Source organism: Ochlerotatus camptorhynchus, unplaced genomic scaffold (genome assembly GCF_037179485.1).
Source record: "Ochlerotatus camptorhynchus isolate MF236.1 unplaced genomic scaffold, CSIRO-AGI_Acam_v1.1 ptg000314l, whole genome shotgun sequence".
Taxonomy (NCBI): domain Eukaryota; kingdom Metazoa; phylum Arthropoda; class Insecta; order Diptera; family Culicidae; genus Ochlerotatus; species Ochlerotatus camptorhynchus.
The window spans coordinates 3,738,627-3,751,059 of NW_027040802.1; the positions used below are offsets into that span (position 1 = coordinate 3,738,627).

General features: G+C 36.3%; 1 protein-coding gene and 2 long non-coding RNA genes across 3 annotated transcripts; 1 reads left to right on the forward strand and 2 right to left on the reverse strand.

Moving 5' to 3' along the window:
- Window positions 1-2,705: 2,705 nt before the first annotated feature.
- Window positions 2,706-9,666, reverse strand: LOC135707613 (uncharacterized). Its single transcript, XM_065229477.1, has 7 exons — window positions 9,585-9,666; window positions 9,399-9,529; window positions 9,203-9,331; window positions 9,026-9,142; window positions 8,738-8,968; window positions 3,585-3,747; window positions 2,706-3,527 (listed from the first exon to the last, which is right to left on the reverse strand). The coding sequence occupies exons 1-7, from the start codon at window positions 9,664-9,666 to the stop codon at window positions 3,061-3,063; spliced, it is 1,320 nt and encodes a 439-aa protein (XP_065085549.1). The 3' UTR covers window positions 2,706-3,060.
- Window positions 3,984-4,636, reverse strand: LOC135707632 (uncharacterized). Its single transcript, XR_010518237.1, has 3 exons — window positions 4,577-4,636; window positions 4,364-4,518; window positions 3,984-4,300 (listed from the first exon to the last, which is right to left on the reverse strand). It is a non-coding gene; the product is annotated as an uncharacterized LOC135707632 (long non-coding RNA).
- LOC135707633 (uncharacterized) lies at window positions 6,435-7,251 on the forward strand. The gene is made up of 3 exons (XR_010518238.1): window positions 6,435-6,507; window positions 6,630-6,864; window positions 7,025-7,251. It is a non-coding gene; the product is annotated as an uncharacterized LOC135707633 (long non-coding RNA).
- Window positions 9,667-12,433: the final 2,767 nt, after the last annotated feature.

Here is a 12,433-nt window from a genome sequence, read left to right on the forward strand (position 1 = left end):
TTATGAATTTTGTCACCAAGCGAATGAAAAACGTAATGCATAATTTCAAAATGTATACATCAGTTTAAGACATTTTCATTGAATTTTTATGTAATCCAGCATGCAAATCTATGAAAATTATATTTGTTCACAATGATATGAATCCTAAAAAAAAAATCAAAAGGCCGTTATCAATTTTGTAAACAATTACTACAATCGTAAATTTATCGATCCTGCTAGCGCATCTACGCTAAAAAAAACACCACCATTAGGTGGGGATAACTTTGCCCTAGTTTGATAGTGTGGTGTTAGTTTGCGTGGGTGAACTAGCAGTTTTGATAAATTGACGATTCTAGTCATTGTTTACAAAATTGTTATTGATCTTTTGATTAATTGCTCAATAAAATAGTTTTCGTTTCCAAAACAAATAATTCATTTATTTTTACATATTATTTACATTGAATAACTTACATCCTATCAAGTATACAAACTACTATTTGTGTCTTATTATAAATTAAAACTTATTTCAATTTTAATTTCTTTTATCAGTCTATCAGTTATATAATAATATCAAATTAAAAAATTGAAATTTCTCTATGTTTCCTTACAAAAAATCCTTGTTGATTCGAAATAAAAATTTATTGTTCACATCGTGAATACTAAATGCCGATCCAGCAACAGTATTGAGGTCGATTACACTCATAGAATTTCCTCGTTCTAAAGCTTCATGAGCTAAGTAGTGTTCCGAATAATTTCCAACACTCCAATTTCTACAAATAACGTAAAAACGACAGTCATGATTCACAACCTCTTCTATTTCATGTAGTTTCATTTCTCCATGATAATATGTTGCAACAAAGTGACCAGCTTTAAATTCACTTCCTTTAAAATTCACAGATTGTGCAAATTTGATCACTTCATCGAAGCCAAATGGACAATGTGAAGAAAGTTGTTCAAAATATGATCTCGAACTTATAACTTGGTCAGTGAAGCACTCATCGTTATCGGATTTGAAGAATATTTTATTGCGAAGAGCATGGCTGAATTGTAAACAAGTTTTGATACAAAGAGAATATGCAATATTGATACGTGATGATATAGCGTGAGCATATTCTTTTAAACTCTTATGCCTGGCCTCATTTCTAAAACACATCATTCGTTCAACTGGTCCACATTCTTTTATAATCTTTGGATAGTGTACTACAAAATGATGTTTAGGCTTTAGAGTTTCGTTAAATAATTGCATGTATGAAGAATGATGGAGCTGAATAAGTTCTTGCAAACGTGACAAATCTTGGTTCGAGAACGTTTTAGAAAGTATTAGTTCAACAAGCTTTATTAGCAACGTGCAATAATTCCATACAGGGTCATAACTGGGTACAAGAGGTCCTACTATGAATGTAAAATTAAAACAAAAAGCTTTCATCTCTGAAGAAGTTGTTCTCATGGTTACTATCTTACATTTACGTTTTTTATCAAATCCCTCCTCAATATTCGGCATTCGACGAAGAGCAGCATCGGATGATACTCTGCTTACAACTATTATACGCTTATTAAGTGTTGATAAAGTGAAATACTTTTTGACGTAGATAAAATGAGTGAGAGATGCCAAAAAACCATATTTACAGATTCCATTACTGAATAAATCATGCATTGGATCCACAGTAGGGTTCTCAATTACATGAAAAGACGGCAATTCGTTAAATGCCGACCGATCCAAAATCCCGGTTAAAGAATGTTTTCCAATAAGAACGTCTTGCTCGTAGTTCTGCCTGTTTCTTGCACACTCATTGTGCTCTTCAACATCAGTTTGCAATTGGAGTTTATGCCGTCGGCAGAACCGACAGTAATATGTCGCATTAAATCCACTAGATAGCATGAGTAAAGAATGGACACCAAGATTATCTCCTTGGAAGAGACTCAAAATGAATCGTATTCTGATAGGTCCAGAAGGTAAATTTATTATCAACCCTTCATGTTCTAGCTGTTTGAACGGTTTAATTACCTCACTAATGAGTCTGTTGACCCCTGCCTTATTAATGGTGACTTTTCGAATAATGCCCGCGACAAAAATATTACATAGCTTCGACTTGTATGCGTCCGGTACCGTCGGGAAGTTGTAATATATCCCACAAACAGAATCAGTCTTGTTGTGTGAACTCAACGGGTCATTTACTTCAAATTCGTCAGCGTACAGCCATATCGGGATGATGTAATTGTTGCTCATGTTCAAATCATTATCTTGACAGTATTTAACTTTTATATTCTTCCATACCACTCCATTAACGAAGTGCGATATAACTGTTGCTTGCTCAAATAACTCTGCATTTTCAATGGTCTTCTGTAATACGTTTTCCGTTTCAAAAAAGGACCGAATTTGGAATTCAATTGGGTTTAATACTAAACAGGATTTTCGTTCCTCAATCGCTGACGATTGTTTTATTTTGTTATCTTCTAGAACTAGAATCGTTGGTTTTTCAAATAGTCCTAATTGTTTCAATTGTCCGAAGAATTTGAAATCAGAATCAATGAATTCAAACGGGTTGTTAAACTGATTCAAATATTTGTTTATTTCAAACTGAATCTCAGGATTCTGAGTTTCAATTATGGACTCAAGTTTCCCTGCGACTGTCCCACAAAATTGTTGTGTAGCTTTTTGAATATTCCGAACATCTTGTCGGGTGATATTGGGTCTCTCATGAATCTTTAACGTGAATTCAATCGCTTCTTGCTGAATATGTAGTATGTTCTCTTCTAATCTACACGCTGTTACAGACGTGCCCTCTATTACAACATCTTCTTGTGTGTCCTTATCTTGATGTATGTCCTTATGGAATGATAAACATGGTAATTTCATAGGATTTGATGGTGATGATTGATCAAGTGTAGAACTGCATGACTCATTAAATTGATGGTTCCTTACGTGCCGTTTAAAACCGTAAATTTTGGAAAATATTTGCACGCACTCTGGATATGGACATTTGAACAAAAATTCAATTGGTGGTTTATGTTTCATTTCCAAGTGAGCTATGAAATCGTTTGCTGTTGAAAATTGCTCACAGCACTCAGCAAATGAGCACGTTACAAACATCGTGGATTATGTTCTTGTATGTAGCTGATCAACTTATTAATGCACAGGTATCCACGGTCAGTTTCAATGCCGTACAGGTATTTTTCAATGAACACCCAAACTAACTTAGATGTTTTAGAAAATGGCAAGCCCAAAACAAGATGTAGTTTGATGATGACGTCTATAGCCCGAGCCACGCTTGAAAAATCGTACACCAACGATTTGTAGACGACCATACAACCACCCTGAATCTTGCAAGAATTTTCACCGATGATCGCGAGCTTTGGACACAAAGGAAATTCTTGCTTGTCGTATACGTCATAAAGCTTTTGGACAGCAATTAATGCCTCTTCGCGGTTGGGAGCTACAACAAACGTATCTGATTGTGCAGTAGCCACCGTTGGTTTGAATCCCTTCGATGCCTTCACCGGAAGTAAAACCGTGTTTAATACCAGCAATACATTCAGCAGTCTAGAATCTAATGAACAAAAAATATTACAAATAGTTTCAATCTTATTTTAAAAATGTTATTTACCTGCAGAAAGGCTCAAATCATCAATCGCCCTAATCAAATCCTTCGCTGATGGATCTTTGGCTTGAATCTGTGCAAATTTGCTTATGCATTCGAAACAAGCGACCCAGTTTTTCACTATTTTGTTTGAGTCACCGAATGCCAGCAGGCGATAGTCTATGTCAAGCTGAAAATACAAAAAATATAATTGCTTTTGGTGACTAGTGTATGGTTCGCTCTAATCAGATACACAAAACCAGCAAATTTATTTGGATACGAAATAACAGTGGGTGGACTCTACCTCCCACCGCGCTATTCGATAATGAATTCAGTCTTAAATGTTGGCTCCGTGAAGCTACTGGGAATGAGTTTCGACAAATAAATAAACTTAAAATAATTGTTTTGTGTTTTATTTCTCAATAGCAAACACCTCCTTCCTCGTATCAGCTGTTGTTTGAGCACTCTCAATGCCCTCTGTGAGATTCGTAACGTCGATTCAAGTTCCTTTGGAATGCTAGTCGCTTTTACTTCTCTAGTATCTAGGTAACCAGAAGCTTCCACCAGGAAATAAGCCATGACCTTACCCATTTTAGCGCCCGGTAGGTCAGCTAGCTTTCGATTTGACTGGATATTCTTCGATCGGTGACTTCCTGTGCTACTGCTACTTTGATGTAGCCCGTGACATAGATCATGAAACATCGTTGTTTACCGGTGGTGGAAGTAATCGCTATTTCAAAACACTAAAAAAATATCAAACCAAAAATAATTAGTTTAGACTTGCCAGAATATGACCAGAAACATACCAATTGCCTGCTCTATTTAACTGAAAACTATATCCGTGGTCATCGTTTGCCAGTTGCGTAACGTGTAACAACCCGTTTTTTTTACTTCAGGAATGGCTCCGTTTCCGTCTCTGCGGGTCTCTGGCAGGGGTCCGTTTCTTGCGCTTTTCATTGAACTGGAATTTCAAAATTTTACTGTTCACTTATTATTCAATTATTGGATTATTCACTTACCTATATACAATGATTTTATACATTTAACAGGAGGTGATGAAAAAACATCTTCAATGTAGACATGTAAACAAAGATGATGCAGATAAATTGGTCACACGATCATTGAGTACATCCCAAAAATGAGTAAGATTTCACTCATGTCATAAAAACTATAGTCACTATATTCATAGTCTGGCGGAGACAATGACGGGAGTCAATTTGATCTGTCACTTGTGGGAGCCAATCGAGAAGGACTGTTTCTTTTCAGAACAATGTGGTGGAAGTATTACCAACAATCAATACGAAACTAACGATTTTAAATTGGCTCACCACTTTAGTAGCCTATTGGTCCCAAGCAAACGATTAACGTACCCTATTCTAGTTGAAATTCTATTACTACACTATGTTTGTTTTGATTCACTATGAAAGTTTGACAGATAACATCAGGGGTGTGTGGATTCATGCAGAACATGCAGGGGTGAGTGAAATAGCTTGGGACTGCTTGGGACCGTTGTTCTGGTACTGAGTGAGCCAAAAATAATAATGATTTTCTTCGGGACCCAGTGGTCTTAGAGTTACTTCTATGGTATTACCACAGACAAACAGACATAACACTCGTAAGTTGTTCATCGAACACGTATTTAAAGGTCAATTTAAAAGTTTCTTAGATGGTAGTACCGCCACCTGTGGCACGCTTAGTCAATTGCCTTGCGTTTGTCGTTTATACACTATCGCCATCTGTTAAGCACACTACTCATCACAGTGTACTCAACAGATGGTGGTAGTTTTTTAGCGACGATGTTTTACAGTGAAAAATATTCAATGTTTTATGTCTGTTTGTCTCGTGACGATAATTAAATCGAACAAAAATGGATTCATTTTAGGTGGTAATTTATCAATGTGCTTTATAATACTATTTTTAATTTTTTTCACGAATAACATCGACGTGGATAATGCGTACATGACAAATAATAAGAATAATGAGAGATTTTGTGTTTGGCGGATTGAGCGGTTTTGTTTTTTTTTTTCTTCTAATTTTAACACGAATTAGTAAAAATGGATACTGGTTGCTCTAGATTCATTAAACCGGAGCTAAATCGGTTGAAACCCATTTCCGAAATCATTTTCGCCGGAATTTGGGCCATAATTTTGCCGTATTTAGGAGCGTTTGATCCAGCGCGACTGCCCGTTTTTCATAGTCCCGGAAATTTGTGACTGAGTGGTTTTACTCAGTTTGATATTTCTCGTTTACTAGCTTTTTGCCAACTCTATGTATCGGACGAAAGTGAGTACGATCGACTCCCCCGGTGAGTAAGGTGAAGTTACCGTGTGAAAAATTGACAAGCATGAACAGGCTGATTTGACATCACGCCCCCCCAGGGATTCTCCATTTCGGTCGTACACGGTAACCGCAAAATACCCAATAATGACTACAAAGTAAGCATTTTCGAGGGAGACTGGGACTACCCATTAAATGAGTAAAAATATTACCCATTTATGAGTATTTGTTACTCAAAAATTAATTCATTACTACTTATTTTTGTAGTTGTAATTACTAATAAATGGTTAAAATTTTACTCATTTAATGGGTAGTCCCAGTTTCCCTCGAAAATGCTTACTTTGTAGTCATTATTGGGTATTTTGCGGTTACCGTGTAGTGCAAAGAGTGCAAATTGACCTTTCTGGCGTTTATAAAACCCACACTTGCGTAATCCCATTTTTAAGTGCGATGTTTGTTATCCTCACTTTCGCTCCAGCCAAAAATCAGTGCCTACATTTCAAAGGGGCGTAATTGCATTTGTAAACAATTGCTTTAGCCGTCGATTCCCCGCGAATAAAAGCTCACTCATGAAAATGAATGAAACCAACAGTTGGAGGAATATTTCATCTACCAGCTAGCATTGTTAATTTGGAGGGGTGATTTTTTATTTACTAGAAATCGAAGGCTAATAGTACGTTCAGACTACAGAGTTATAACATGTTATAGCGCTATCTTGATGGTGGTTTCTGTGTTGCAATTATTTGACAACCGTTATAACATGTTATAACTCTCCAGTCTGTACAGCGTTTAAAGCCATTGTTTACTAAATCAATTATGCCCCTTTTAAATGTTGGTTCGTTATTGTTATCCTCACTTTCGGACTATCAATACTTCAGCGCATAGAATGGACTATTCGAGACACAAAGCGGATCTTGCTCAAATAGTGAAAATCAGTGGAAATGTGTAGTACGGATTTTTACGGAAGCACCGAGACCCTCTCAAGCAGACGATACTCTCCGATGTCCAATTTTGGAGGTAAACCTATAGGGTAAATGACGGTTTCATCAAAACCTTTACCTTTTATCATCAGACCCCGGAGGGGGTAAAAAAAAGTTCTTCCGCGTTATATTTTAACAAAATTACTGCCTGACGATAAAAAGGTAAAGTTATTGCCAAAGTTTAACCTCAAAAATTGACTTTCTTTCCAGTTCCAGCAGTTTAAAAATGCTAGGTATATATGGCGGACTAAAAAACTATCACCATCATCAAGGAATCTATCTTCCAGCGCTGCACGCCGAAAACACCTCGATCCAATATAGACTGCACCATCTGAACAAAGTTCAAATAGTCCCTAGTTCCAGTAATTTCAGTAGTGCGAAGTAAATGTCAATATAAGTGATTGTTTTCTGTAGACATATGTCTCATATTTAAGCTAGGTCGACAAAAAAAAAAATACTTACCAACTGATATCCGCAACCTTCGGTTAATAGTTGCGGGTACTTGTTAATATAGGGTATACGTCCCTAACCTCGGTCTAATATGCAGCCATCGATTACGTTTTTAATCATAACTCATCAATGAATTTACCTGCAAACGATATTCTACTGCTAAATGGTATGCTTAGATATGCTTATCATGTCGTTTGCTATCAGAAACCACGAAAAGTTGAAAAACTTACTTTTTTTAAGACAATAACTCACGAGGGAAATGTATGTAATATGGGTCTATTGTCCCCAAATTGGGTCTATTTATGGATGCAACTTCGTCCTATCTTGTTTGATCCTCAAAAAAACGCTCTTGGTAACGTTTTCTGATGTATTTTTTTTTATCACTATCACTGTTAACTTAATGCTCTTCATTCCTCAAAACATTTCTTAGAGAAAATTTTACGAAAACTACATTAAATCACTCAATTTAAAAATTAAAAATTAAAAATTTCGCTTATCGTCTTTTGACCGCAGAATATCTAAATCAGAACATTGTGATGTTCATTATACAGGTTTGGCAGAAAAAATCTCCCTTCCTGTTCGTTCCTTATCATCCAAATGCAAAACAACATTGTTGACGTTACTCTTATTGCTATATGCTGTCAAATGAATTTCATGGGCCATAGTTAGGAACATAGAAAAGAAATGTGTCCCTAAAGTTGGGTCCATGTTTTACTTGTGAAAACGTTGTTAAACAATTAAAATAAACATAAAATATTCAAACAGCAACTGTAAGTTTTACGTCTAGTGTGTATTATCAGGAAATTCCAATCAATAAATGCCATAATCAGGCCATTTGATGATCGTCAGTCAACCTTCCCATCTTAACCTTATAAGTCATGGCGGCTAAAAACTCCGAACATTGTGATATTCTCAACCAGTTTTATTACTTACGAGAGCTGAAAATGTATTGAAATGTTGTGATATAAATTGATTTGTGTGTGGTACACATTTATCAACCATCAGTGATCAATATTTTCCTTATTTTTTGTGTAATATTCCTTAATTAATTATTTATTTGCGTGATAGGCCGAATGAAAGGACTAGACCCACATTACATACCGTAACCCTATTGCTCAGCCTTTGCAAATTGTCTCAAGCATTTCTGACGTCCAGGAAAACTTATCTCCCACTGATCAAGGACTGTTGTCCACGGAAATATGTTCACCTCCAGCCAGGATAATGCAGATATGACGTTCGGTTGAAGGATATTTTCGGATTCAACTGTTTCTGGTTGAAGATGATTTGCTTCCGAACGATCTCGCTGTCTCTCTGATTGTTTAATATAATTTATCCGATTAAACAGTTTTCCGCCTGGATTTGCTCGTCCCTTGCTTGGTATGTAATATATTTCCTGTAAAAAGATGTCATCGTGATGACCAACATGATCGTGAGGGTTAAATTTACAGTGGCATTAAAACAATGCTATATTACCTTTCCTTCTTTGACAAACAAAGTAACAATAACGTCGCTGTACTCGTTCAATACTTCGGCGGATGTTTTTCTGTCCTGAGTTAAGTGGTATCGAGCCACAGTGTCGACAACGAATTTTTTGCCAGCCGGCGACAGTTGTTGAATTTCAGCACACTTCAAAACTTGATTGCCGAATACGGATTCAGCAAGCAGGTGTTTTAAAACATTTGGAGTGAGATAGTGAAATTTACTCTAAAAAAATATTTTTAGGAAAAATTAAAAATATTAATTCATAATTTTCTAACAAACCTCTGCCAATGATCCCGTTGGGTTCTTAGCCTTTTTTATGCCAGAAATCTCGTTATTGTTCGCCTCACTGTTTGCACTGCTGCTTCCTTCACCACTTCCGTGCGCGTCGTACTGAATCTGCGTTTGAATCTAAGCATAATTAATTCTGTATTAATAAATACGTTTGCAGTTAAAAACCTTTAACGGAGAACTGTTTTGTTCGCTGCTATTTTCTTTGTCAGCTCCGTCTGCCTGCTGTACCTCCTCCTCCTCCAACGGAATTTCCCCTTCCGGTTGCTGCTCAGGCAGAATTAAATTATCGAGATGCTATAGCAAATATAAATTAATGTTAGTTAACGAAGATGTTGAGTAATGAAGAAAATAGATAACTTACGTTTCGCCGTCTCCAATCCAAAATCCAATGCCACAATTGGTCAGCTCCCCAAAAATTTGGAAACGGTTCAAGGCTGGTTTTAAAATACGTTTCGGTTACGGTTAGCAATCCTGTTGTGTTATAGCCGATTCCTATCGATTTGCTATGAAATATTAACAATCAAATTAATAAATATTGTATACTTACCGTTAAGAAATGTCAAACAATCGGCAGGAACTTGATTTAAGAAATCCTGCAGCAACGCTTGCTCTTCGATAACCACTTCCATCTTGAATTTTGGGTCTGAACGGTCTGAATTTTATAACGTTCCTTATGATTTTTTTCAAATATACACTCTTCCAAATTTCAAAAAGCGCATTATGAAATTCAAACCTGTGGCGCATGAATGGCTTATGTCCAAATAATGAAAACTGAGATGTTTTATATGAAACGCATAAGAGACGTATGAAAGATTTTTTTCCTTCATTTTTGAGTTTTCATAATGTTTGAATTTTGGTTTTCTTATGTTCATTTCCCTGCGTGTATATCAAGCGAATACCGAGAAAACTTCCAAAACAACGGAGCGCGAAACAAGTCGACCGTACTTCTTGCTAGGACGCAGTGAGATGACTACATATGATATTCTTTTTAAAATTGAAAGTTGTGTATTTTACCATGACAATCATGTCAATGCATTGGAGTTAAAACTTCATAGTGCTCTCACCAATAATTCCAGGTTAATAGTTTAACCATCAGTTGCGTTTAAAACCAGCACGTTTTTAAAGTTAACTTAACTGTGGAGTATGGTATATTTTAAAACAAGGGTCGTTTTTCTTGGTATAGAAAAATTAAAGTTTTTGATTTCGTTTTTATCATTAAATTCACGATTCATAATTTATCCTTTTTTTATTGAATTTGAAACTTATTTATTCAACTATGCTTAAATAATATGACGATTAATTGATTACCTAAAGAAATTCTTAAGTCTAATGTAACTGTCTCCCTGAACATTGTACATATGAATTGGAGGTCCATCAAATAGGTCTACATGGAGTATATGAAATAGTGACGTGCAGCTGTTCACTTTAAAGGATTCAAAGTGGGTTGAATATTCTTGGATCTGCCATTTTTGACATACAACATTTAAAGCATTGTTTGAGATTAGTAAATCTTTGATTTGATTTAGTTCTATGGCATTCATGTTTATGGTTGATTTTGTTAAAAATTGACCAACTCTATACTCTGTGCCTCTGTCGGTTACAGTCAACCCGGGAGCTATTTGACAACTCCAGTGTTATGTCAATGTACCCCGAAAATTCTGGTACTCTGGTTCTGTCAAATCGAATAATGGTGGAGTAAATTTACAATTGGTCTTATTTTTGATCAACTCTTTTTTGAACGTTCTTGAGTTTTTTTTTTGTAAAAATATTGATATTTTTTCTAATAGTTTTCCTATCGACTCAACTTGACGGTATCTGGAAATGTCTGTCAGTGTATGTGTGTGTGAGAGAACGTAACACATTTTTCTTAAACGTATTTCTCGGCAACCACTCTACCGAATTGAATGCAACAGCCACCAAATGAAAGGTACCATTATTCTATTAAAGGCTTAATAAACGGGTACCATACACTAACGACATCATAGATGGTACTACCATACCACATAAAGTAGCAGTGTTGGCAAAACCAGAAATCAATTGATATTTTTCCGCTCTCATGGGCTCGCAATATCACGCGTGATATTGGAACAAAATATCATGCTTGATATTGATTTTACAAGCTCCTTTGATATAGCGAGACTATTCACAACGTGCAAACATCAAGCTGAGGGTTGCCTCGACACAAAAATGATTCCATTGCACATCGTTTTCTTAGAAAGAGAAAGCATAGTTTGCTATCTCTTTTTAATCTTCACCGATGCCAGACGCGAAGGGACTGCTGCAAGCCGTTATGGAAGTTTCGGTTGCGTTCGGGTGTAAAGCAACAATTATTAAACTCAATCTCACCACAGTTTGGTGAGATTTGCAGTTGGTGAGTTTTGTTAGCTTGATATTCCGAGCTGTGATATCACAGCTTGCAAAATCAACTGCAGTTGTTTGCTTGTTGATTTTTGTCTACGAAAATCAAGCGTGATCTTGGGCGTTGGTGAGATTTGATATTTTGATATTTTCCCAACACTGTAAAGTAGGGATGATAACCCGAATTTATGGTTAGGCGCTTCGTATGGTTATTGTTTATGGTGGTGTTAATTAATTGATTTTCAATCGATCAACTGGTTCCGGAGATATGGACGGAACAAGACCCAAAAATCGCGGAATTCGGGAACTAAGTGTTGTTTTTCAGCAACCACATAACCGAATAAACGGAACAACCAGCAAATAAAAGGTATTATGGTCACATTGAATGCTGTTGATCAAATTTAGAATCGGTCAACTATTTCCGGAGATATGGGCATCCGATAAACATGGATTTTTTGAACTAAGTCGTATTTATCGGTAATAACTAATGTGAATTGCACGCAACAACCACCAAATGAAAAGTATCATGCTCCCATAGCCTTGCCCATAGAACATTATTGAACAGATTCAGAAACGGTCAACTGGTGCAGGAATTGTGTCAAGAACATATTTCAGGGCCATGATACTAAATTTGACCGGTAAAGAGTAAAACCTATCATGTGACAAAACAAATTACTTCAAAATATGACAACCAAATCAATGTTGGCCATTTCGAGCGCCGCGGACCACAATGGTCGGTTCCGGGCATGTCCCAGATGCCTTCGGGGAATTAACCAGACCAGACTTGAATTAAAACCCATCATGCCAAATAATGAATTTTGATTTCATAAAAGCGATTAAATTCCGAAAACAATGCAACATCAGTTATACTATACGTCTCACTCAAAATTTATTCCTGGCTTGCTTTCGACGTCCACATGAAGTGAAACAAAAACATGTTTTCTGATGTGAAAAAAGTTGTGCCTCCAACGATGGCTGACCCCATTGTTTACGTACAGTGGAGACATCTACAATTTGTAAGTGGGTACGTGAAACTAA

What these genes read in the sequence shown, in the direction of transcription:
- LOC135707613 (XM_065229477.1), bottom strand. Translation starts at nt 9,666, where the DNA reads ATGGAAGTGGTTATCGAAGAGCAAGCGTTGCTGCAGGATTTCTTAAAT. An exon ending in TTGTTTGACATTTCTTAACG is followed by an intron (nt 9,530 to 9,584) that starts GTAAGTATACAA and finishes GCAAATCGATAG; the next exon opens with GAATCGGCTATAACACAACA. An exon ending in AAAACAGTTCTCCGTTAAAG is followed by an intron (nt 9,143 to 9,202) that starts GTTTTTAACTGC and finishes ATTCAAACGCAG; the next exon opens with ATTCAGTACGACGCGCACGG.